Source organism: Enoplosus armatus, chromosome 9 (genome assembly GCF_043641665.1).
Source record: "Enoplosus armatus isolate fEnoArm2 chromosome 9, fEnoArm2.hap1, whole genome shotgun sequence".
Lineage (NCBI taxonomy): Eukaryota > Metazoa > Chordata > Actinopteri > Centrarchiformes > Enoplosidae > Enoplosus > Enoplosus armatus.
The window spans coordinates 477,289-502,380 of NC_092188.1; the positions used below are offsets into that span (position 1 = coordinate 477,289).

Consider the following 25,092-nt stretch of genomic DNA (forward strand, 5'->3'; position numbering starts at 1 on the left):
TAGTTACAAGTTCAGCTTTTATTTTGAAGGCTATGACCGGAAACGTACTTTCTCTGCCACAAAGTTTGTTTGTGCGCGTGACTTCTGTTGAGTGAGAGGTAGCCAATCGCTGCTCTCCGCTCCCTCGTGTGTGTGTGTGTGTGTGTGTGTGTGTGTGTGTGTGTGTGTGTGTGTGTGTGTGTGTGTGTGTGTGTGTGTGTGTGCGTGTGTGACATTCGCGCCATCTCGTGGTGAAGAGACATTTTTTCACTTCTAGTCAATAAATGATAAAAACAATAATAATCACAGGTGTCATTAACTGTTTCAAAATGGATCTCTTTGAATCTCCATTATTAATCAGGAGATCTCTCTGTGGAAGGAGGACACAGGAACCCATCTGTCCGACACAAACTGTCTGTCGCTCTTTTGTTTACATCAGCTGTTTGAACCATGACGTCTTCATTAACAGCTCGAGCTCCACCAGCTGCACTACTTCAGGGCAGTAGTTGAGTAAATGTACGTTACTTTCCACCCTAGCCAATAATAGAAATATATCAAATAAAACATATCATTCTGAAAGGGGGCAATTCTCCCGCATGAGTATTCTATCTCCGATTTGTACATGTTGCTGATGACATGTCTGAATTCTTACTTACCTAACAGTATTATCACTTGTGGTGTTGCTACTGTTGCATCAGTAACTTCAGCTCTGGTTTAATAACTAATAAATACATATTATAGGCTAGTGTTGAAGCCTGTTGGACAATAAAGCTGCTTGAAGAGGAGAGAGGAAAGAAAGAAGAGAAGCTCAAACTGAATCCCAAATTAAACTTGACCGATGTTAGCCGGACAGTCTTTTCACTCCCAGTTCACCTGTTTCAGTTTTAACTGTGTCTTCTTGAAACAGGTGAGCAACCGTCGATGCTAAATAGTCTCAAAACCCTGAATTTACCAGCGATGTAGCTAAATTAGCTAGCTGTACGTTAAACTTCCGAGTTAATTAACGGGTTAGGGAGTTGCGCTACCGTGTGTAATTTAAAAAAGGAAGCTAGTAAAGTTAGTTTTGGGAAGCTAAACTAAATGCAGGTCTGAAGTTAAAGCAACCAATTTTAGCAGATCGCGAGGGCTGCAAAAGAAAACAAGCTAACAAGAAGGTTAATGCCAAGCTAGCGGATTAACGCTAGCATTGCGGTAAATTGACCTGAGACTGCAGTAGTTAACAGGTGTCTCCGCCTGATAGTAAAGGTAAACTCTGTCCCTCACACTTGTCAGCTTTTCTTCACCAGTCATAAACTTGGCTAACGTCAACCAAAAATATCGCCTCCTTCCCAGTCACGAAGACACATATAACATATTTAAGCTAACCCGAACTCGAGACTCAAAACGTGCCACTTTTGTACGGAGAATGGCGGTGAATCAAATTAAAAATTCGTGAAATGTTTTATGGGTCATCGGCAAAATTATGGACCAAAGTTTAAGACCCGTGAATCGTTGTAGTCTTCACTCAAATTCGGCTGTTAGTTGAACCTCAAAGCAACACGTATTAACTAAAAGTCAAGATTTAACGTTATTGCTGCAGCCCGGTAATAAACAACGGGTTGTGTTGGGCGCGAAGAAGATAGTTAAGGCCTGCTACATACTTAAATACTAACTTCTGTTTTCGGCGGAATTGATGTGGGTGTTTGTCATGCTATGTGCCGATCTCAATGGAAACATTACACGACAGAGTTGTAACGGAAGTCGGCATGTTTGTGCTCTCAGTAATGAAAAGGGGCGTTTGTATTTGTTAATTAGCTCGCAGGTGAACGAGATTTGGGTCAGCTGGGTTTTTCCAACATCAAAGGTTTGTGTCTTGCAGGAGAATAAGTCAGACAAACAGGAAGCCGATGGATTCATCAACAGCAGACTCGTTTTTCCTGAGAAGTACCTCTGCAGTTTCTCTCAATGAGCGGTGAGACACACATTTAATCTACTTTAGATAAATCGATCACTTAAAATTTGATTATGTAAACTTACATCTTGTGATGTCTCTCAGAGCATGAATCGCCATGAACAGTTTATGGACTACAAAAAATTGTGTTTACCTCATTGTAATATCACTCAGTTCATCTGTAAAATGTTGATTTATAAGAGTTGGGATGATAACACTTCCTGGTTACAAACTTTACCTCCTCTCTCTCTATGTCATCCATGCTGTAGCTTCTCTAAGGTGCTGGTGGACCAGCTGACCCAGGCCAGGATGGTGACCTTTGACCCCAATCTGCTGCAGCAGAGAAGGGCATGTGGCACCCTGCCGGTGGTCCTGCTGGTGAAGAGAGAGACATCATCACTGCTCAATCTGCAGGTGAGTCACAGAGCTGTAGACCAATGAGAATGACCGCTCGCTTCTGTGCTGTGGTGATGTCAGACTGGATTTCACCAGGTGAAGTTTCCCCACGTGATGTGGAGAAAAGCGTGTGGCAGGTTTGTAATCATAATGTTACTTTCTGCACAGGTGATCCTGTAATACTGTCATCAGTAAGAGTTATTACACACTGACGAACTTATTAGATACAGGAGGAGTGTTCAGAGCGTAGACTATATATAAAGATGGACGACGCGTCTCCATCGTAGACTGTATATAAAGATGGCCGACGCGTCACCATCGTAGACTGTATATAAAGATGACCGATGAGTCTCCATCGTAGACTGTATATAAAGATGGCCGATGCGTCTCCACCACAGGCTGTATATAAAGATGGCCGACACGTCTCCACCGCAGACTGTATATAAAGATGGCCGACACGTCACCATCGTAGACTGTATATAAAGATGGCCGACACGTCTCCACCACAGGCTGTATATAAAGATGGCCGACGCATCTCCACCACAGGCTGTATATAAAGATGGCCGACACGTCTCCACCGAAGACTGTATATAAAGATGGCCGACGCATCACCATCGTAGACTGTATATAAAGATGGCCGACGCGTCACCATCGTAGACTGTATATAAAGATGGCCGACGCGTCTCCACCGCAGACTGTATATAAAGATGGCCGACGCGTCACCATCGTAGACTGTATATAAAGATGGCCGACACGTCTCCACCGCAGGCTGTATATAAAGATGGCCGACGCGTCTCCACCGCAGACTGTATATAAAGATGGCCGACGCGTCTCCACCGCAGACTGTATATAAAGATGGCCGACGCGTCACCATCGTAGACTGTATATAAAGATGGCCGACACGTCTCCACCGCAGGCTGTATATAAAGATGGCCGACACGTCTCCACCGCAGACTGTATATAAAGATGGCCGACGCGTCACCATCGTAGACTGTATATAAAGATGACCGACGAGTCTCCACCACAGGCTGTATATAAAGATGGCCGACACGTCTCCACCACAGGCTGTATATAAAGATGGCCGACACGTCTCTACTTCCTCCCACTGTACAGAAATGACGCTGAACTCTCCCGGATACAGCCGCTGCCATCTTGCACTGGTGACGTCATTTGGAGCCAGAGTCTGCGCAGTGGTGATCGGGGGGTGGAGATGCGAGGTCCCGCACATACACCCGTCTGACCCAATCGCGAGCACGCCACTGTCAATCATGACGTCTCACCCTGTTTTTATAGCATCAAATAACAAATTCAAACCAAACTAACACTTGAACAAACATCAACTGATAAGAACTACCTGAAATGACAGAAGCCAACTTTGGGGAAAAATGTATTTGTTGTGTACTTTGATTTTCTAGTTTGGCCCTTGTCCCACCTGTTCAGAGTCAGTGACTTACCTGGTTAACCCTCTAACCTCCCCTCATGACCCAGACTCGTGACTGGTCTGTGAGGGCGAAGCAGCGTCTGAGGAGGAGGAGGAGCAGCGTCTGGACTCGACTCGGCTGGCAGCAGGTGACTCGTCGCCTCTCAGCCTCCAGAGCCAGAGGCTTCTGGAGCTTTAGGAACAAGTTCAGATGGAGAGCCAGGTTCACCTCTGCCTACAGTGAGTACCCGATGGCTGTTTTACTGATTCAATTCAGATTAAACCAAGTGCTCCAGCAGTCAGTCAATCAATAAACCAACGGAAAGATGAATGATCAAACTGTTGAACCCTGAAGAAGCTTCTGTCTGCTCGTCCTGTCTATCAGTACAGGTGTCAGAACTCCTCCTCAAACAGGACTGTCAGAAGAAGTCAGTCGTCAGTATATTTATTCAAACAGCTGAAGGTTGAACCTGTACCTGTAGTTACACCTGTACCTGTGTGCTTCCTGTGCAGGACGAGGTGACCTGCGCGGTCGACTCAGTCAGCGTCGCCTCCTGATGAGGAGAAACATCCAGAGAATGACTGCAGGTCAGTTAATCAACACACTGAGCTGAAGACAGACAGTTTTCTGAAATGTTAAATCCTCTATAGTCCATTCTGGGCTCAGGTGAGAGTAATGCACCTGTTGACTAACTAGAGGTGATGTGTTCACTGACCTCACTGTGGCTGTAGTTCAGAGACAGGAGCCTCAACAGCTGTACATGTTCAGACTAAGAACTCGTTCATATTGTGGCTGTACTGAACTCTGCAGCCTGTGGGGGGCGCTAGCAGCACACTGGGAGTTTGCTTTCTCATCAAGAAACTCTCTGGAGGACACTGACCTGATGTCAGTCTGTCTCTGTGTTAGTGTGTGATCAAACATATGTATACCTGTTGTGTGTTTCTCCAGCAGGACAAACACAGCTCAGTCTTCACCTGCAGAGGGGCGGAGTCACGACATCCAGGGGGCGTGGCCCGAGCAAAGACAACATACCAACCAAGAAGCAGCTGGACGCTCAGCTGGACGAGTACATGTCGCTGTCCAAGAGCAGGTTGGACAAACAACTGGACGACTACATGTCCATGTCCAAGAGCCACCTGGACGCTCAGCTGGATGAGTATATGTCGATGGCCGGACAGACGGAGGGGCAGACAGAGCTGGACTGGGACTAAGTCTGATTCTAGTTTGATTTAGTGACTGAAAGAAGCCCATTTGTTCATTTAAACAGACTTTGATAAGTTAGTCTGAAGGAGGTTCAGGTTCCAGATTAGACCGATCGGCCCTGTGATTGGTCTCTCAGGTGGAGAAGCTCTGACTTTAGTTTAGGGTCTCAGGTGAGTTTCAGGTGTGTTGAAGCAGGAAGTTGTTGGTTAACAGACAGCTGTTTGTTTGGTTTGTTCACCTGCTTGTTGTTTTTCGTTGTCGTCACTTGAACTGCTCTGATGGGGCCGTGTGTACTTCACCGACCTCTCTGTGTGTTGGAACTTCTGTGAATCGGTCTGATTGTGTTACTGAGGCTCCACTTTTGTTCCCAGCATTTAAAAACATATATTTTAATAAAAGGTGTTTCCTGCTGAGTTGACTTCAGGTGTTCTGACTTGGTTCATTTGATCTGCAGACTGATTACATAATCAGTGTGAAGCTCAAAGCTAACGAGGCATTTGAACGCATCATTACAAACAGTGGAGAGAAGTGGCCCCTGCACTTCTTAAAGTACTTTTACTCCAGTACATTTATCTGAGAACTATAGTTACTTTGTAGATTTAGATAAATGAAATAGTAAATAATCGGATGCATGTTTATTGATTAACTACTCATCAGTAAATAAAATAGTTAAAATGATCTCCACTTTTACATTAATCTACTGTTTACACAAGAAATGAATAACAGTAATACAGTACTATCATATAGTACTCTGGGAGGGACTGTTCTGCAGAATGAGAACTACTTCTTTTGATACTTTATATTTTTCTGGTAATGAATTTGAATGCAGGACTTTTACTTGTAACCAAGTATTTGTGGAATTTCTACTTTTACTTCAGTGAAGTATCTGAGTACTTCTTCCACTGCTGACTGTGAGAGACATTCACAAACATTGTAACCGGAGAGTATGGCTGAACCCTGATCAGCTTCATAAGGTCAATATCAGAGCCAATAACAAAAGTCAGGAAAAAGTAATGAAGTATAAAGTACAATATCTCCCTCTGATGTGGTGGCATGAGAAGGAAATACTCAAGTAAAGTACAAATATATCAAAATTGTAGTACAGTAGTTCCGCCACTGGTAAGGTACCAGTATCTGCAGTATTAAGAACAGTACATGGGAGTACATGTACTTCCATGTGCTGTTACTTCACACATCTTCTGCCGCAGCAGCTCGAGCCCAGAATCACAGCACGTCACCGTGTGTACTGACAGCTGTTCATAATGATGATGCTTCATTTATAATATAAATATATGATCATGAATAATTATTAACAAGTTCAGATCATTTTAATGATCGCCTTCTGTTGGTACATTTTCAGACAAATGAACAACATGAAGGAATCTGCTTCAAACTGCTGAAGCTGTGAAAGAAACCAGTTTCATGACGCAGGGTTTACACTCGTCTGTCAGACCACAGCAAGCGTTACGGGGGTTCCTGGTGATGTCACAGCGATGTCGTAGTGATGTCATCAGACTCGGAGACTGCAGTTACTCTGCGCTACCAGGCAGGGAGGCTCTAATGAAAGACTCTATCCAGGTGCATGATGGGAAATGTAGGATCCAGGAGGAGGAGGATGTTCCGACATCATGAAGATCACAAACATCTGAGGAAGAAGAACCAGGACCACAGCTGACAGACAGACAGACACAGACAGAGAGACAAAGAGACAGGCAGACAGACAGAGAGACAAAGAGACAGGCATGCAGAGAGACAGACAGGCAGACAGACATTAACAGTCATCATCACATCGTCAGTCAGTCCCCTCTAAGCACTTACTAAGTACTAACTGCTGTACTTAAGTACAATTTTGAGGTACTTTACTTGAGTATTTCCTTTCTACTTCTACTGCACTACATATATTGTATAGATACTGTACTTTTGACTTCACTACATTAATCTGAAAAGTGATGAACACATGAATGCAATAATAATAGTAATCAATAATATAGTATATGTTATTGTGCATCTGTATCATTCTGTATGTGACTGACCAGCTCTCTGCTGTCCTCTGCTGTCCTATGACTGTTGTCTGTCGTCCGTCCATCGACGTCCTGAAGTCTGAGAGGACACGAGGAGGAAACACAGCAGCACGATGAAGATGGAGGCTGGTTTGTTCATCCTGCTTCTGAAGAAGAAGAAGGAAAAGAGGCAGAAGAAGTAGAAGCAGAAGAAGAAGAGCTGCTGCAGCTCTCTGCTGCCGCTCAGATCAACCTGCTGCTTCTCATGTAACAACAGATTCTCAGTGAAACTCTTTTTAATTGGATTGAACTCGTTCAGTTTACTTTCTTCATTGTATATTTTGATATTCTTTTTCTTATTGATTGATTTTAGTCTGAACGTGTATTTGTTTTTTATTTTATTATCTTGTGTGCTTTTTGTAGCAGCAAGAATGACTTTTAGATAAAGTGTTTAAAATCCCTAAACAATGAACCCAAAAAGCAGCTTCTAACAACAAAAACAAGACATTATTATCATATGTTCAGTAGTTTGTTCCATATTATAACAAAATAATGACTAAAACATAAAAATTCAATAAGTAAACAGCTAAACATGTACATTGTCCTGAAGGTGGCGCTAGAGGAAAGACCATGCAGTCAGGGTTCATCCTGTGACACTTGTTATTTTGCCCTGAGTCTCGTCTGTCAGACAATATCAGGCCACAATGTTTATTTAGTTAATATTCTCCTGAAGGACAGTAGAGCTCAGTGCTGCGTGCAAAGACGTAAATACTGAACAACATCTACAAAATTAAAATGAGAAAGGGGAGAAACACCACAGAAGCTGTGGATGTCATGCAGGTTTGTGTTTGGTCTGCATGCCTGTTACATAAACAGGTAATCTCCTGGATCTTTTTATCTTCAATTTATTAGGGAACCTGCAGCCCGCTGAGTTAACCCTTTAATGAGGTCTCAGTGGAAAATATGAAAGCTGCTGGTTTCAAAGATGACGGCATGAAATGAGTGAGTGTGGAGGACTGATCAGATCTACGGCAGCGTTCAATAATGTTTAATAATGTTTAATAATGTTCAAAGGACGCCCTTGCATGTCATCTGCTCTCTCGCTCTCGTCTGTCACTATTGTCTAAAGGCAAAAAGCCCAAAAAATAATTGAAAATAGTAATGTTCAATAATAATAAGAAACCAATGAAAAGTTGATTTATCATCTGATTGTTGATTATTGATCCGAGTCCAGCAGGTGGAAGCGGAGATGCGGCTACAATTCAGCAACATGAGTCACTGATCACTTTATATGTTGATCGATCAATAACTGAACCAACAGGAAACTGTGTGAAATCATTTATTACACAAAAACAACATGAAACTATGTGGTTAATATGTTGCCATGGTAACACCAGGCAGCTCAGGGAGGAGAACTGATTGATCAAACGCTCTGAGGGTTTCATATGAACTTTGTAAATGATGTGACGTCAACAGGTTATTGATCTGGGATCAGTTATTGATCAGCAGCTGATGTGAGGTCAGAGGTCGGAGGCTACAGGTGCAGGACAAGATGGAGGTCAGTGATGGTGTTTCTGTAAACGAAAAATACAAATTCAAGATAGTTTTGATTTATTCATCTTCATCAGTGACGTGATTTCAAGTGTCACTGAATGTGTTTTCATGAACGCTGCTCTCTCTCTGGTTCTCACTAAAACTCTTCTTCTTCTCTGCCTTTGTTGGCACAGTGCAGCGTACCTGTGTTAGGTCAGAGGAACCAGGACTGTGGATCTCATCACTGGTGTGCATGTGCATCCTTGTGCACCTGAACCTTTAATGTGAGTCTGTCCCTCCTCTTACTTCCTGTCTGATCTGAATGATTGACAGATACATCCTGTCCACAGATCTCAGATCAGACCTGGATGTCAGTTTTCCAATAAAGTTTATTGAAGCATTGTTGTGAATTGTGAATATAAGTAATAACTATATAAATTCTCCAGGGAGACTGGAGAATATAATTAGTTTAGTTTTGAATCACCTCTGAGCTGTTTGACTTCCTGTTTGTTGATTTTGGTTTATGAATCTAATGAAATGTGGATGAACGCTGTGAAAACAAACGCTGAGCAGATGAATTGAACGTCTCAGTGGATTAACAGCTGGTCACAGATAGGAAGCAGAGCTGCTGTGAATGACTAACCTGAAGGTCAAAGGTCAAACTGAATCTCAGGAGCTCTTACACTTTTCTACTTTATTCCAAGGACTTCCTTTCCACTGGGGAGGAGGTCTCTTTTTTCCCTGGGTTTAACCTCACAGGCTGCACACAGTCTGCTCTACCTTATTGCTGAAGACTGAAGGGGAGACCTGCAGACAGTACTCAGGGCTGAAACAGATACCTCACCACCTCTGCATGTTCTTCAGGTAAAGAAAAAGCTTTCATCTTCATCTTTAGTTAATATTCTCATGAAAAGACTCTTGAACATAAATGAAGATAATTCTGTGAAGCTCTTTGTTGTCTCTCGTCTCTGTCAAGGAAGCTAAATATGATTAAAAGTGAAGACATTAAAAAGACCTTTCACTTTTTAAATAGCATTTTCATAGAAAGCACTGTTTAATCATAACTTTTCATTTGCCAGATTGAAAAATAAAATTGACTTGATTTTTTTTGTCACCTGTCTGCAGGTGGTCCTTGGCCCCGCCCTCCATCAGTTCAAGATCTGATGGACAGCCAATCCCAGCAGGAGCCCCGGGCTTAACGGACCAATCCCTGCAGCCTGAGAGGGGTCACAGAGAAGTTCACTGGTTTGTGTCAAACATGGACACACTAACAAACAAAGCTGCGTTCAAGGTCACACTCAACATCCTGTAAAACAGAGAATCACCATCGTTCACTCTGAATGTTTCTTATTGAGCTTTGACAGAATCATTTTGTAATTAATGTTGCAGGAATGTGTCACAAACACACTGATGGTGATGATTTTCTTTAGTCTTTAACATGCTTTATTTCAGCTCACACCTTCAGCAAACACAAGACAAAGGATTTCCAAGACACAGGTGTGCTCTTATTTTAAAATGTGATCAGAGACCACATGCCTTTATTAAAATACTGAATAATAATAACGTTTTATTTACTTAAAAAAAACACCTTTTGTTTTTTAGGCTCCAGTTGGACGCAAACCAATCAGTCTGCGTTTGACTTTCAGCCCCGCCCACAATGATGATGTCACACAGACAGAAGTAGAGCTGTGATTTTATTGGCTCCATGAAGTCAAATGAGAAAACAACATAAATGTAAAATTTAAAGAAGTTTAAACGTCCTCGAGCAGCTTCAACAGTAACATGATGATAATGATATACTGTAATAAATAACCTGTGAGATAAAAATAAACTGTGTACTACAACATGAGTACTTTCACTTTCTGCCGTAAAGGATGCAAGTACTGAGACCAGACTGTTAAAGCTTCATGGGAACGAGGATGATGGACTTGGTCCTTCATCACTGACATTTAGATCTCAGTGAAGAAAAGAGAAGATTTCTCACCTTGCTCATGACTTCAGAGTGATAGAACCCAGTCACTACAAGACACATATACTGCGGTTAGTACCACTAATACTGTTGATAATACTACCACTGAGACTGCTGTTGTCAGTACTGATACTAAAGTTACTCTGCTCTCACCGTAGAAGTAGTCGAAGGTGGCGGCATAGTCGTACTCCGGAGTCGCCGTCTCTGTCGAGTAGTCATAATACTCAGTGGTCGACTCTTCTTCGTGGCTTCCTGCATTTCCTGTGGAGGAAAATAAAGTAGAACCTCAAACAAGATGTTAATCCGACAGACTTGGAGTTGTTGGAAAGTGCATTTTAGGCTAAGAGTTTCCCCCTGCTTCCAGTCTTTGTGCCAAGCTAGGCTAAACAAAACATACAAAAATACATACAAAACTCCCCTTACAAATCTGGCAGTTTTATTTCTTTCTTGCTTATTGGTCATAACAGCTTGTGTGGTATCTGCCCATAATATTTCATACTTTTAATCAAGTTTAAACTTTTGTATGTCAGATTAGGAGCGACCCCCCCCCCCCCCCCAGTGGTGGAACATAACTAGGTACATTAACTCCAAGACTTTACTTTTGCTGTACTTATATTTGATTTGAGTATTTATATTTTAGGCTACTTTATACTTTTACTCCACTACATTTATCTGAGAACTATAGTCACTAGTTACTTTGTAGATTTTAGATTTTTGTACACATAAAATACGAGATCATCTTAAAATATCTGAAGCATGTTTAGATGAACTACACGTCAGTAAATACAGTTACAATGATCTCCACTTTGACATTAAAATACTGAATGCATGTTTACACATGAATGCATTTATAACAGGAACACAATGATATAATGTAGTCGTTTTACTTAAGCAGGGTTTAAGTGACTGCAGGACTTTGACTTATAATGATGTATTTCTATATTGTGGAATTTCTACTTTTACTTCAGTAAAGGATCTGAATACTTCTTCCACTACTGCTACTTACTGCTACTGTCCTTCATCATCGCCATCATCATCATCATTGTGTTGTTTATTTAGGTTTAATGAGACGAGGAGGAAGCAGAAAAGGCTGTTTAGCGACTGTCTTTCTAATTTTTTCATTTTGCAGAAAAAAATGTGTTGGCAACAGTTTGAGATGTATTCACGCACACACACACACACACACACACACACACACACACACAGGACCTGAGGGACTCTGCTGAGGTAACATGATCTACTTCCTGTGTTGTGGTTTTATGGCTGATTCAGGGGACGAAGCTGCGTTCAGGAGACCACAGCGTTTTAAAACCAACAAACTAACAATGGGAAGTTTACACAGAGTTTCAGGGACACTGTTGACATTTCAGGAATAAAGTTGTAATACTGTAGATTTTTGTCATTCAAATGTGATCGTCACAGCTGGTGCGAGCGGGGCAACAGGGACGGGACCCAAACGCACACCAAGCAGGCAGGTAACAAGTGACAGAATGCAAGAAAGAAAAGGCATGAAGCACATGGCCTGTCTGGCAGAGGAACGATGGATCTGGGCCGGTATGTGTAGAGAGTAGCTGATGAGTGGGGAGGGGAGGAATGAAGTGATTGCAGGGGAGGTGGGAGTGGCAGGATCTGGAATGAAAGGAGAAATGTCTGAAGGCATCTAGTGGATGGAAGGAGAATGAAATACGTCAGCAGGAAGGAAGACCAGGACTGAGGAAGACCTTGAGACAGATATGATGAAGAATCCAGATCTTTGAAAACATCCAGGAGGAGAGGTGCCATGTCCCATTGGACCGACAGCACATTATCCCGAAAACAAACGGCCATTTCTCCAAAAATACCTGGGGGTGTTAGTTCAGGGACTGCTGGCCAGTTAATGTGTAAATCAGGAGATCTGGACTCAAGAGAGGGGGCTGCCCCAGCAGGTCAGGGGGGCAGAAGAAGTCACGGTGTCTGGAGCACATTGGACAACACCTAGGTGCTAGCTAATACATATAAGTAATGCTTTGTTTAGTTTTGTTTATTGTACTTTTACTCAAGTAGGATTTTAAATGAATGACATTTACCAATGGAGTACTTAGACATCGTAGTATTAGTACTTTTACTTCAATAAAAAGAGTACTTTCAAGTTAAATAAAAAAAAGCTTGAATGTGAAATAGAAACATGTCTAAGAAAATTTGAAGGAGAAATTGAATTCTAAAGTTATCTTTTAGTCTTTGAAAGGATGAACTGATATTTCACAATGAACAAGCCTTTCAGCGAACGAACGCTGACAGAAGTTTGGCTGCGTGTCGTCGTCTCTGAGCAAACTCGCCTGTTCAGATAACAGCATGAACTCAGTGCTGAAGAACCAGAGGACTGAAACATGTCAAGACTCGCCTGCAGTCTGAACTCAGGGAGTCAGAGCAGAGACAAAACACAGCTGCAAACAGATCAGTTTACTGACACCTAAAGTCTGGAAATATATTTATATATATATATTCTCAATATTCTTATTTCAGTACACATAATCACACACTCTTGTTTGCATATGATGTTCATTCAGGTGATCTAACAGAACACAGACAGTACTCTCCACCCCCCCGTCTGGTCTTCTGACAGTCACGTGCATCATGTGTATGCAATATATAACTATATTATATATAACTATATTATATATGGCTGTTTATTATGTAAACTGTATTTTCAGGTGAAAGAGAAGAAGAAGTGTCTGTTCGACAGCTGATCTCTGATCTGTGTTTAAAGATGTTATAATCATTCATCTGTTATCAGCTTCTGCTCATTTCATCACCTCGAACTCCCACAGAGAGAAATAAAGACGGAGAGGATATATATATATATATATCGATATATATATATATATATATATATATATATATATATATATATATATATATATATACGGTATATACGGGAAACAGATTGAAGGACATGGTTCTTTCATGAGTTTTACGACGTACACACTTCTGTTGAATGAGTGACAGACAGGTGAGTAGTGAGACAGTCTACATCATGGTTTTATTAAAGTCTCAGTTTTCTTTGAAACAAACTGCAGTTTAACATTTAAACTAAATTGAGTTCATAAGTTAAAGAGCTTCATGTGGACGAACTCTGATGCTCAAAGTGATGAACAGGTCAAAGATCCACTCTCTAGTTTATTATATGTTCTCACATCCAGAAAAGAGATTTGTCGATTCACCCTGAAAATATTTAGAGTGAATTATTACCTTTGTAAAGCAGCAATAAAACCTCAAACATGCAGACGAGACGACGCGTTCACAACCTCAGCTTTCATTTGTGCTTGGAGGGAAATCTGATTTAACATGTTAAAACTCGCTTTGATTTCTGTGTATTCCTCACTTCTCAAATACACATGAAAATCACTGTTAATCACTGGGAGGGTCTGTTGGGTTATTTAGTAGTTCGCTCTGTTACAGACGGAGCTGCTGAGTAACTAGTAAAGTAATATCATGACTTTATCAACGAGTAATGAGTAATGGTTTAGTTTTCACTGGTTGTAATAATCAAATATCAGTAACAGTAATATACGAAATAAACGTTGCTATGGGAACTGTGTAAAGTTAAACTGTTGCTGCTTTATTGACCCAATCTAAATAAAACCAGCTGCTGCTTGATCAAACTGAGCTGCTGATCGATTGATTGATCGCTGCTATCGGTTCTGATCTACAGTCTGAGAGGTCAAAGGTCGCACGTCACTCACCACAGCAAGACGGCATCAGCAGAGCGAGCCAGAGAGAGAGAGAGAGCAACACGTTCATCCTGGACGAGAGACACACACCGACTGAGAGGAGAGAGAGAGAGAGAGAGACACCGACTGAGAGGAGAGAGAGAGAGAGAGAGACACCGACTGAGAGGAGAGAGAGAGAGACACTGACTGAGAGGAGAGAGAGAGAGACACTGACTGAGAGGAGAGAGAGAGAGAGAGAGACACTGACTGAGATTAGAGAGAGAGAGAGAGACACCGACTGAGAGGAGAGAGAGAGAGACACTGACTGAGAGGAGAGAGAGAGAGAGAGAGACACTGACTGAGATTAGAGAGAGAGAGAGAGAGAGACACCGACTGAGAGGAGAGAGAGAGAGACACTGACTGAGAGGAGAGAGAGACACCGACTGAGAGGAGAGAGAGAGAGACACCGACAGAGAGAGAGAGACACTGACTGAGAGGAGAGAGAGAGAGATACTGACTGAGAGGAGAGAGAGACACCGACTGAGAGGAGAGAGAGAGAGACACTGACTGAGAGGAGAGAGAGACACTGACTGAGAGGAGAGAGAGAGAGACACCGACAGAGAGAGAGAGACACTGACTGAGAGGAGAGAGAGAGAGACACTGACTGAGAGGAGAGAGAGAGAGAGAGAGAGAGACACCGACTGAGAGGAGAGAGAGAGAGAGAGAGAGACACCGACTGAGAGGAGAGAGAGAGAGATACTGACTGAGAGGAGAGAGAGACACCGACTGAGAGGAGAGAGAGAGAGACACCGACTGAGAGGAGAGAGAGAGAGAGAGAGAGAGACACCGACTGAGAGGAGAGAGAGAGAGAGAGAGAGACACCGACTGAGAGGAGAGAGAGAGACACCGACTGAGAGGAGAGAGAGAGAGACACCGACAGAGAGAGAGAGACACTGACTGAGAGGAGAGAGAGAGACACTGACTGAGAGGAGAGAGAGAGACACTGACTGAGAGGAGAGAGAGACACCGACTGAGAGGAGAGAGAGAGAGACACCGACAGAGAGAGAGAGACACTGACTGAGAGGAGAGAGAGACACCGACTGAGAGGAGAGAGAGAGAGACACCGACAGAGAGAGAGAGACACTGACTGAGAGGAGAGAGAGAGAGACACTGACTGAGAGGAGAGAGAGACACCAACTGAGAGGAGAGAGAGAGAGACTGACTGGCAGCAGAGCTCTGTGGGCGTGTCCTCCGTCAGTTTAACCCTTTCCTTTGACTTTAGCCGTCCTCTGTCTCATGTTTTTGTCTCCGCTTCATCGAAGCCACAGAGAACCTGTCAGACTGAACTTCACAGTGAATCATCTTGTAGTTGTTCCATCACAGCTGGGTGGAACTGAACTGGAGGGACGAACAGAGTTCCTCCAACAGATATTCCCTCACACTGTGTTTTGATGATGGTGGAGGAGAACGTTGTCTCACACGTCACTACAACCTAAAGAACCCCAAATCTTCAAGAAACCCACCAGATCCTCTTCAATGACAATACCCTGGAATCTCCACAATGACCACTGGAAGACTTTGAAGCACCTCTAGAACATCTTCAGTGACCTTTAAAACCTCCTAACTGACAGTAGAACCTCCTCAGTGTCCACTGGAACTACCTAAGAGACCATTACAACAAACAAACTGATCCGCAAGGCCAGTGACGTTGTGGGGGTGCAGCTGGACTCTCTGACGGTGGTGTCAGAGAGGAGGATGCTGTCTAAGCTGCGGGTCATCTTGGACAATGTCTCACATCCTCTCCATGACGTACTGGTCGGACACAAGAGCAGCTTCAGTTGGAGACTCATTGCTCCCAAATGCACAACTGAGCGACACAGGAAATCATTCCTGCCTGTGGCCATCAGACTGTTCAACTCCTCCCTCTGAGTGTCAGACACTCAGGAAGAGACTGGAATCCGTATCTGTATCTACCTCACCTGTTCATACACCACCTCACTATTTATTCAAAATGTTTAAGTGCAATACATATATAGTCACACACTTTAGTGCAACACATACATACATATACATTGTTATTGTATATATTTTTACCTCATTTCACTTAAATACTGTAAATGTGTATATTTTGTATTTTGTATTTCTTATTTTTATATTTTGTACAAACTTTTAGTTCTAAATTATGCTACTTTCTACTCTTGAATGGGAGCACCGGTACTGTACAATTTCCCCCCGGGGATCAATAAAGTATTTCTGATTCTGATTCTGATTCTGATTAGAACCTCTTCATTGACAAATGTTTCAGGAGGCCTTGAGGTGATTCCAGGGGGCCTTTGAAGATGTTACAGGCGTCCTTCATGGGGTTCTGAGAGTCCTTGGGGAGGTAGCAGAGGTCTTTGGAAATGCTCCTACTGAATGACGTCCAGATGGTTGACATATGAAAGTAAACCTTGTTGTTCCACCACAGACGTGTGAACAGAGTTCCTCCAACAGCTCATTGTTTGATGATGGGGGAGGAGAACGTTCTGATGCTGGGAGTCAGAGCGGGTCGCTCTCTGGTCCGATCCACACGGCAGAAGTGTCTCATCTTTACATGACGTGCATTAGAAATACATTTGCAGTGTATTATATATGAATGCATGATGGAAAAAAAACATGAATACGTTTCGTGGGACTTTTCTGCCCATTAAATGTCGGTATTTCATGTGTATGAAGTTCATGTTTCGTCCTGATGGTGGCGCTCTGATTCAGACTCTCAAAACAGAAACAGATGATGAGTCTCTCCCAGTTCTTGTATCAGATATGTTTTACATCATCATCATCATCATCATAATAAGGTGGTGTGTCTGTATGCAGCCTGACAGGTCAGACTGAGGGCTTAAACATTAACAGTGACAACTCCCAGCATGCCACAGGGCAGCAGTGGGTCAGCGGGGGGTTTGATGGATCGACCTGTCAGGAATTCTTCCTGCTGAGAAACACACTGTACACAGTGTGTGTTTGTGCAGTCACAATTGAGACAGTGCGGTGAGAGGTGTGTGCAGCTCCCAGTAGGTCAGTACTATCACACACATATCTGTTAAGTACAGTATTTTTTATATTTTTTAAGAAAACGGGGATCCTATAGTTCAAAAACTTGACGTGATAGAGAAAAACTGAGATCAGTTTTGGATTCCGCACCCAAAAACTTGTTAAAAACAGCTGTCAGACCTAACTCAACAAAAATTGTTGTGATAATGAATCAAGTCAGTCATTCTGTGTAAATCTCTCATTGACTGATGTCACGATGACGTCAAGACGTCACGGTTTCGTGTCATCTGCAGCTTCAGACTGAAACTACCAAACATCAGAAACTGAACTCTGGATCATATCAACATAAACACATCAGAGACAGGCGTTGCCGTGGTAACCAGGCAGCGGCAGACCAGATGGCTGAATCTGATTGGCTGTCTGCCCAGCAGTAAAAACACTGCGTGTCGCTGACAAATGTGGGAACGAGGCTGAGCTGTGACCTTTGACCTCTGTGACACCGTTAGAGACTCGCTCTGAATCTGTAAAGTCTTTGTCTTTAACTGGGGGTCAAAGGTCACACTGGCTGCTTGTATTTCTTATTAACTACAGCAGAGGTTCCCACGCTGAGGTCTGAGGACCCTCCAGGGGACCTTCATCACCTCCCAGAGGTCCTTGAAGGAAAACATGTTTCCTCTGAAGAGGCAGCCCTGATGTGAAGTGTCCTGATGAGATCACTTTGTTTGAATGTTTGATGGACGTCATGTGATCCAGTGATCCAACGGCTCACAAGATGATTAATAAATGAGCAAGTCATCTTAGCTTTATACCTGAATATAACTCAGAAACATGATGAACAAACTGTAAATATTTATGACATCAGCTGCTGAAATGCATTGTGGGAAATGTAGTGTGTGTGTGTGTGTGTGTGTGTGTGTGTGTGTGTGTGTCTGTGTGTGTGTGAGACAGTTGGATCAGTTTAATGTTTAGTGACAATAAGGAAGTGGACTCTGATCTCCAGTATTGTTGCAGCTGAGACTCAGAAGCCGAAACGTTCTGCTGGAGAACACGACTGAAGAACCTGCTGCGGTTCCACTGAGCAGGACTAGACCTGACGACGCTGATAAAGACCTGAACCTGCTGCTTGTTGTCACTGAGTGGAGAGAGATGAAGCTGGAGGTGAAGATTCAGCTGCTGAAGTTCTGCTCTGCAGTCTTTAACTCCATCTTCCTGGTGAGGAGACGTCAAACTAATAATTAACAAGAAACCAAAGCTCAGACGTTGGATCTGAAATATAGATTACAGTAAAGTCAGTAATGTAATGCTTTTTATTCAACCGTAAGAAACCAGGCTTACAGTTTGATATAACAATGGAGCAGGGAATAAAAACGGATGCAAACAATAGATTTGAAAAAAGGTATAATGGTGAAATGAATAAACTGTATTGAAGCAGGACATCTCGCAGAGATCGCAGACAGAAACAACACAAACAAATTCAACCAATCAACAAAAATAAAAACAACTAGTCACGAAAGTGTCTCCAGCTGTCTCTCTTCTCGTGTTCTCACCTCGTGTTTTTTACTGCCGGTGTAAAACACACTGCTGCTCTGACAGGAACTGACGGCAGCTGACCTTTGACCTCTGTCTGCAGGCTCTGGGTCTGAGTGTAGCCGGCTGTGCAGTCTGGATCCTGTTTGACAGAGGAAGCTTCCTGGCCGTCGTCTCTTCAGGTAAAACAGCGGTGCAACATTCACAGATAGCTAAAGGACGTGTTTAGCCTAGCTTAGCACAAAGACTGGAAGCAGGAGGAAACCGTTGTCTTGTAGTTCTGGTTCGATTCATGTTCACACTGACAAACCACAAGCTGTAAACATGAAGTCACATGACTGACAGGTGAGTCACTGATTGGACAGTTTCTGTGATGTCATCCTGCATCAGCAGGTCAGTCTGAACTTTGATGTTTCTAATGAGTTTATTTACAGGTAGAGACAGGAGGAGACAGGAGGAGACACCTAGAGACAGGAGGAGACAAGAAGAGACATGTAGAGACAGGAGGAGACACGTGGAGACTGGAGGAGACACAGAAACAATAGGAGACAGGAGGAGACTGGAGGAGACACATAGAAACAATAGGAGGCAGGAGGAGACACAGAGACAGGAGGAGACACGTAGAGACAAGAGGAGGCAGGAGGAGACATATAGAGGCAGGAGGAGACACATAGAGGCAGGAGGAGACACATAGAGACAGGAGGAGGCAGGAGGAGACACATAGACCTAAGGATAATAAATACAACTTTATTGTTACAAAACTACTAAACTGTCACAAGACAACAATTAAAACTCAGAAGTAATATTTTTTAAACTCTGAACCTGAAACAATATGATCAACACTAATGATACCATTGTGTGTGTGTGTGTGTGTGTGTGTGTGCGTGTGGTGTGTGTGTGCAGAGGTGTTGCATACTGTGGGGGTGGGGCTGCTGCTGATTGGTGGAGTGGTGGCAGTGGTCAGTGTTGCCGGATGTGTCGCAGCTGACAGACAGAACAGATTCCTGCTGCTGTTGGTGAGTCACGACCTGTAACCACTGATGTAACCGCTGCTCTGAGATCAGTGACAGGAAGTGTCTGGTGCTGCGTTCATGTGGGAATTATTGTAATTACCAGTTTATGACTTCTTGATATTGTTCACATCAACTTAGTGAAAATTACAATTGTGTGTTATCTGACGTGGAGCTAGAAAACCAAACAAACATGGACGCCTCACATTAGGCTGCTGCTCACTGCAGTTAAACCCACATTTAATGGATATATTACTGTATTAACCATAAGATAAGTATTTTGAACCTGACATGAGCGCTCACAAGTCATTAACATAGAAATCTTTCCATCTCTACCAACCATTCCTCATGATACTAAGGCAGCATTGACCATCCAGGCTAAACTCTGCTCTTCCTCCTCAGTACCTGAGCTTCCTCATCGTCCTGGTCCTGGGTCAGCTATTTGTCACTCTGCTGCTGCTCATAAACAGAGACAAGGTGAGCCATCTTTTATTTTGGTGGGCAGAACTTATACATATGACTCGGCAATCACGCGTGTTCAAACAGCGATATATGTATGTATATACAATATGGTTTTTATGTCATGTTCTGTTGTGTTCTGTCGTGATCTGTCGTGATCTGTTGTGTTCTGTCGTGTTTTGTCGTGATCTGTCGTGTTTTGTAGTGTCGTTGTGTTTTGCTGTGTTTTGTCATGTTCTGTCGCGTTTTGTTGTGTTCTGTCGTGATCTGTTGTGTTCTGTCATGTTCTGTCGTGTTCTGTCATGATCTGTCGTGTTTTGTAGTGTTGTTGTGTTTTGTTGTGTTTTGTCGTGTTCTGTTGTGTTCTGTTGTGTCTTGTTGTGTTTTGTAGTGTCTTGTTGTTTTTTGTCTTGTCTTGTCGTGTTCTGATGTGGTCTGTAGTGTTTTGTCGTGTCTTGTTGTGTTTTGTAGTGTCTTGTTTTGTTTTGTCGTATCTTGTTGTTTTTTGTCGTGTTCTGTCGTGTTTTATAGTGTCTTGTTGTGTTTTGTAGTGTCTTGTTGTGTTTTGTCGTGTTCTGTCGTGTTTTATAGTGTCTTGTTGTGTTTTGTAGTGTCTTGTTGTGTTTTGTCGTGTCTTGTCGTGTTCTGTCGTGATCTGTCTTGTTTTGTCGTGTTCTGTTGTGATCTGTTGTGATCTGTCGTGTTTTGTAGTGTCTTGTCGTGTTTTGTAGTGTCTTGTTGTTTTTTGTCGTGTCTTGCTGTGTTCTGTTGTGGTCTGTCGTGTTCTGTCGTGTTTTGTAGTGTCTTGTCGTGTTTTGTCGTGTTCTGTCGTGATCTGTTGTGATCTGTCGTGTTTTGTAGTGTCTTGTTGTGTTTTGTCGTGTTCTGTCGTGATCTGTTGTGATCTGTCGTGTTTTGTAGTGTCTTGTTGGTTTTTGACATGTCTTGTCGTGTTCTGTCGTGTTCTGTTGTGTTCTGTCATGTTTTGTCGTGTTTTGTTGTGTTCTGTCGTGTTCTGTCATGTTTTGTTGTGTTCTGTCGTGTTCTGTCGTGATCTGTTGTGTTTTGTCGTGTTCTGTCGTGTTTTGTTGTTTTTTGTCGTGTCTTGACGTGTTTTGTCGTGTCTTGTCGTGTTTTGTCGCGATCTGTCGTGTTTTGTAGTGTTTTGTCGTGTTTTGTCGTGTTCTGTCGTGTTTTGTAGTGTCTTGTGTTTTGTAGTGTTTTGTCGTGTCTTGTCGTGATCTGTTGTGCTTTGTCGTGTTCTGTCGTGATCTGTTGTGATCTGTCGTGTTTTGTAGTGTCTTGTTGTGTTTTGTCGTGTCTTGTCGTGTCTTGTCGTGATCTGTTGTGCTTTGTCGTGTTCTGTCGTGATCTGTTGTGATCTGTCGTGTTTTGTAGTGTATTGTCATGTTTTGTAGTGTTTTGTCGTGTTCTGTCGTGTTTTGTAGTGTCTTGTTGTGTTTTGTAGTGTCTTGTTGTGTTTTGTCGTGTCTTGTCGTGATCTGTTGTGCTTTGTCGTGTTCTGTCGTGATCTGTTGTGATCTGTCGTGTTTTGTAGTGTCTTGTTGAGTTTTGTCGTGTCTTGTCGTGATCTGTTGTGCTTTGTCGTGTTCTGTCGTGATCTGTTGTGATCTGTCGTGTTTTGTAGTGTCTTGTCGTGTTCTGTCATGTTCTGTCGTGATCTGTCGTGTTCTGTTGTGATGAAAGAAACCACATGGAAGTCTTGCTGCTTTGATCAGATTGAACAGAGTCTGGAGGACACAGTGGACCAGATCATCCTTCACTATGGAGAACACAGTAACAGTCAGGACAGACTGATGGACAACGTACAACACTATGTGAGTCACAATACAGGTTGATGGTTCAATGCCCGATGTTTTGACAGATGCTCTTCCTCACCAAAATAAAAGAACTTGATTAAATAAGTGTGACTGCCTGATTGCTTAAATAACTAAATATCATTATGATCGTGACTGATTTACTGTTGACAGGGGGAGTGCTGTGGCAGGATGGGCCCTGCTGATTGGCTGGAGAACTCTTATATTCAGAATCTGAATCTGACCTTTCCAGACATACTTCCTTGTTCCTGTTTCAGCTCGTATTGTCAGAGCTTTAACTCGTCGTGGTGCTCTGAGCTGCTCAACTTCACATCTCCGCTGTACGGACGAGGAAACACCTCGTATGATCAGGTACTGCAGGACACACATAGTATACTGTGTGCTGCATATCTATAAAGACATGCTACAGTAACATAATGTCAAGAAATCTTACAAATAGCAAGAGCATTTGGCCACAATGAAAACAATGAAAAATATTTGCAAAGTGAAAGTACAGACAGGAGTTTGTTATGTTATTGCATTATGTTGCTTTATGTAAGGCTGTGTTACATTTGTTGTATTATATTTGTTAGTATGTTATGCTATGTTAGGTTATGTTATGTTATATTATCTTATGTTACATGTTTCTTATAATTTTTGTATAATGTTATGTTTTTATGTTATGTCATGTTTTTATGTTTTTATGTTATGTATATATTGTGTCGTGTGTTAGGGTTAGTTGTTTCGTGTCTTTTGTTCTTCAGCATAACGTGTGTTTATTGCAGGGCTGCACAGAGAAGCTCAGTGATTGGTTGCAGAAGAACACTCTGACCATCGTGGGCATGGACGTCAGTCTCATGTTGATCCAGGTGATAAAACCAGAATCTGTCTCACAATAGAAAAGATGCAGCAGTAAATTTGAATGACTTCACAACCTCCACTGAGTCTCCCCCGTCTCTGTCCAGGTTGTCCAGTTTGTTGTAATGGTTTACCTGTACCGTGCGTTTGGCCGAAAAGCTGCTTTCAAAGGAACTGATCCTCTAATCGATCCTGACCACGCCCACCTGGACCACGCCCACCTGGACCACGCCCACCTGGATCACGCCCCTGGAGATGACCAGGACTATGGAGAGCAGAACTACAGCTACATAGATCTTGATGATTGTTACACAGACCCCGCCCACCCAGCACATTACCATGACTACCCAAATGGTGTGGACTCCACCCACTTGGCTTATCACCATGACAACAACAACCACAATTAGTCTACCTGGAGCCAGCCCAGGGCATTGTGCTCAATAGGCTTCAAATAAAACTGAATTCTTAGATGCTGATATTTTGGACTACAGTTGTTCAATAATGTAATAAACTTTTTATTATGAGGCAGGCACCACATGTTAGCAAAATACCAGTGGAACAGTTAGCAGAGATGATATGTGAGAACTAAAGGATCAGACATACAAACTGAGGAAGTAGCCGGAGCTTCACTTTCATTGATCAAAACAAAATAATTGACTTTTATCTTTCGCTAACTTTTTTATAGGTATGTATATGTATATATACATTATATACAGCTGTTATATGAAAACAAAAATGATCAAAACCATAAAAAGAGAGATCTACTACCAACGAGGTGCTGTTAGCATTAGCCACAAACAAATATTCGCACAATGTAAAGTAGAAGATCAATGTCTATGGTATGTTGGTTGTTTGCTTGTAAGCTAATGTTAGCCAGTGAGCTACCATAACAAACGTTAGCTAACATATTGTACATTAGCTCATGAACAAGGGAGGCCTGGGATGTGGGGAATGAATTGAATATTGTATTTTATATAATATAGTAGTCAACACAGATTTAACAGAAAACACTTTGCACATTAATGAGCTGACATTAGATAATGTTTTAATGAGACTGCTGTTCTCTCTGATTGATTATTTCTGTTCATTCTCACAAATGTCATGTGAAGTTATAAACCAGAGCAGTGTGTGTGTGTGTGTGTGAAGAATATTTCATTGTCTTCTTTCTTCTCTCTCAGACTCTCAGTCTAACACAGTGATGTGTTTGTTTTAGGCTAAAACGTGTTTTAATTGTCCATGTTTTCATTTGTAACATCTTCCAGTTCAATAAATAAACCAGATTTAACATGATGCGACTGTTGTATCTGAATCTAAACCTGGACTGAGAGCAGATGTGGTGTGAACACACAAAACAGTTTCCAGATCTGACCGTACATTGTCATGCTGCTGACCGGAGAGGGGACCACAGTGACTGTCACAGGTGAAACAACACTGATGATTTATTCTTAGAGCCTTAGTTTGTCCTGAAGATGGTGCTACAGAACAAGTCACAGGGTCATTACAATCTAAAGGGTTTATCGACTCTACATGTAAAGAAGCCCACCTCTGTCAGGAAGACGACACCCTCAGAATGACCTTCATCATTAAGTAAAGTAAAAACTACGACTCTCTAAGTCAAAATGATGAATTAAACTGTATGACCGTATAGATCATCAGTAAAATATATTTACATGTATTTTGAGGCGGCGACCTCTTGTGGCCGTAGTAATTATGACGGGAGCAAAGGAGGAAGTCAGCTGAGGTAGTATAAAGTAGTATAGTAGTAATTTTATGTCTTAAAATGTACTTATTTTAACCCAAACTATGTTCTCTTCCTAAGCCAAACCAAACTGCATTTATTATTATTACCATGGCGACGAAGGTCTGGTAGGCCTGTATGTATACATCATTTTCTAAAATACTTCCACATTTATCACATATTCTTAAGATTTCATAAGATTGTGAGATGTTTTCTCTTGTTTGTTGGATATAGAGGCGTGTTTAGAAGCGCATGAAGTGATGTCTTGTTTCTAAATGTTCCTGTAATGTTTTAGAACTCCATTATGTTATAAGGTTTCGAGTTAACTGGTGAGGTTTTCTGTCTGAGAAAGAAAAGAGATGCTCCTGCTGACCTTCTTCTTTGTCTCTTTGTGTCCACTCAGCCATTTCCTGCTGCAGCTGAAGCTCAGTCTGCAGGTTTGTTGTGCTCATTTGACACCTAAAAACTAAAACTAAAAACCTCTAAAACATGAGCAAAAGTACAAACTTTCGTCTCAGCAACTGCTGCAGGAA

The 25,092-nt window shown here is 42.3% G+C and overlaps 2 protein-coding genes across 2 annotated transcripts; both read left to right on the top strand.

Annotated features, from left to right (window-relative positions):
- The first annotated feature begins 1,865 nt into the window (after positions 1-1,865).
- LOC139290033 (chromatin target of PRMT1 protein-like) lies at positions 1,866-4,937 on the top strand. Its single transcript, XM_070911723.1, has 5 exons — positions 1,866-1,930; positions 2,179-2,323; positions 3,794-3,965; positions 4,239-4,313; positions 4,678-4,937. The coding sequence occupies exons 1-5, from the start codon at positions 1,866-1,868 to the stop codon at positions 4,935-4,937; spliced, it is 717 nt and encodes a 238-aa protein (XP_070767824.1).
- Positions 4,938-18,296: 13,359 nt separating this feature from the next.
- LOC139290624 (CD82 antigen) lies at positions 18,297-24,111 on the top strand. Its single transcript, XM_070912456.1, has 8 exons — positions 18,297-18,362; positions 18,781-18,859; positions 19,581-19,693; positions 20,090-20,164; positions 21,886-21,984; positions 22,138-22,335; positions 22,749-22,832; positions 22,929-24,111. Exons 1-8 carry the CDS (start codon positions 18,297-18,299, stop codon positions 23,226-23,228), a joined length of 1,014 nt encoding a protein of 337 aa, XP_070768557.1. The 3' UTR covers positions 23,229-24,111.
- Positions 24,112-25,092: the final 981 nt, after the last annotated feature.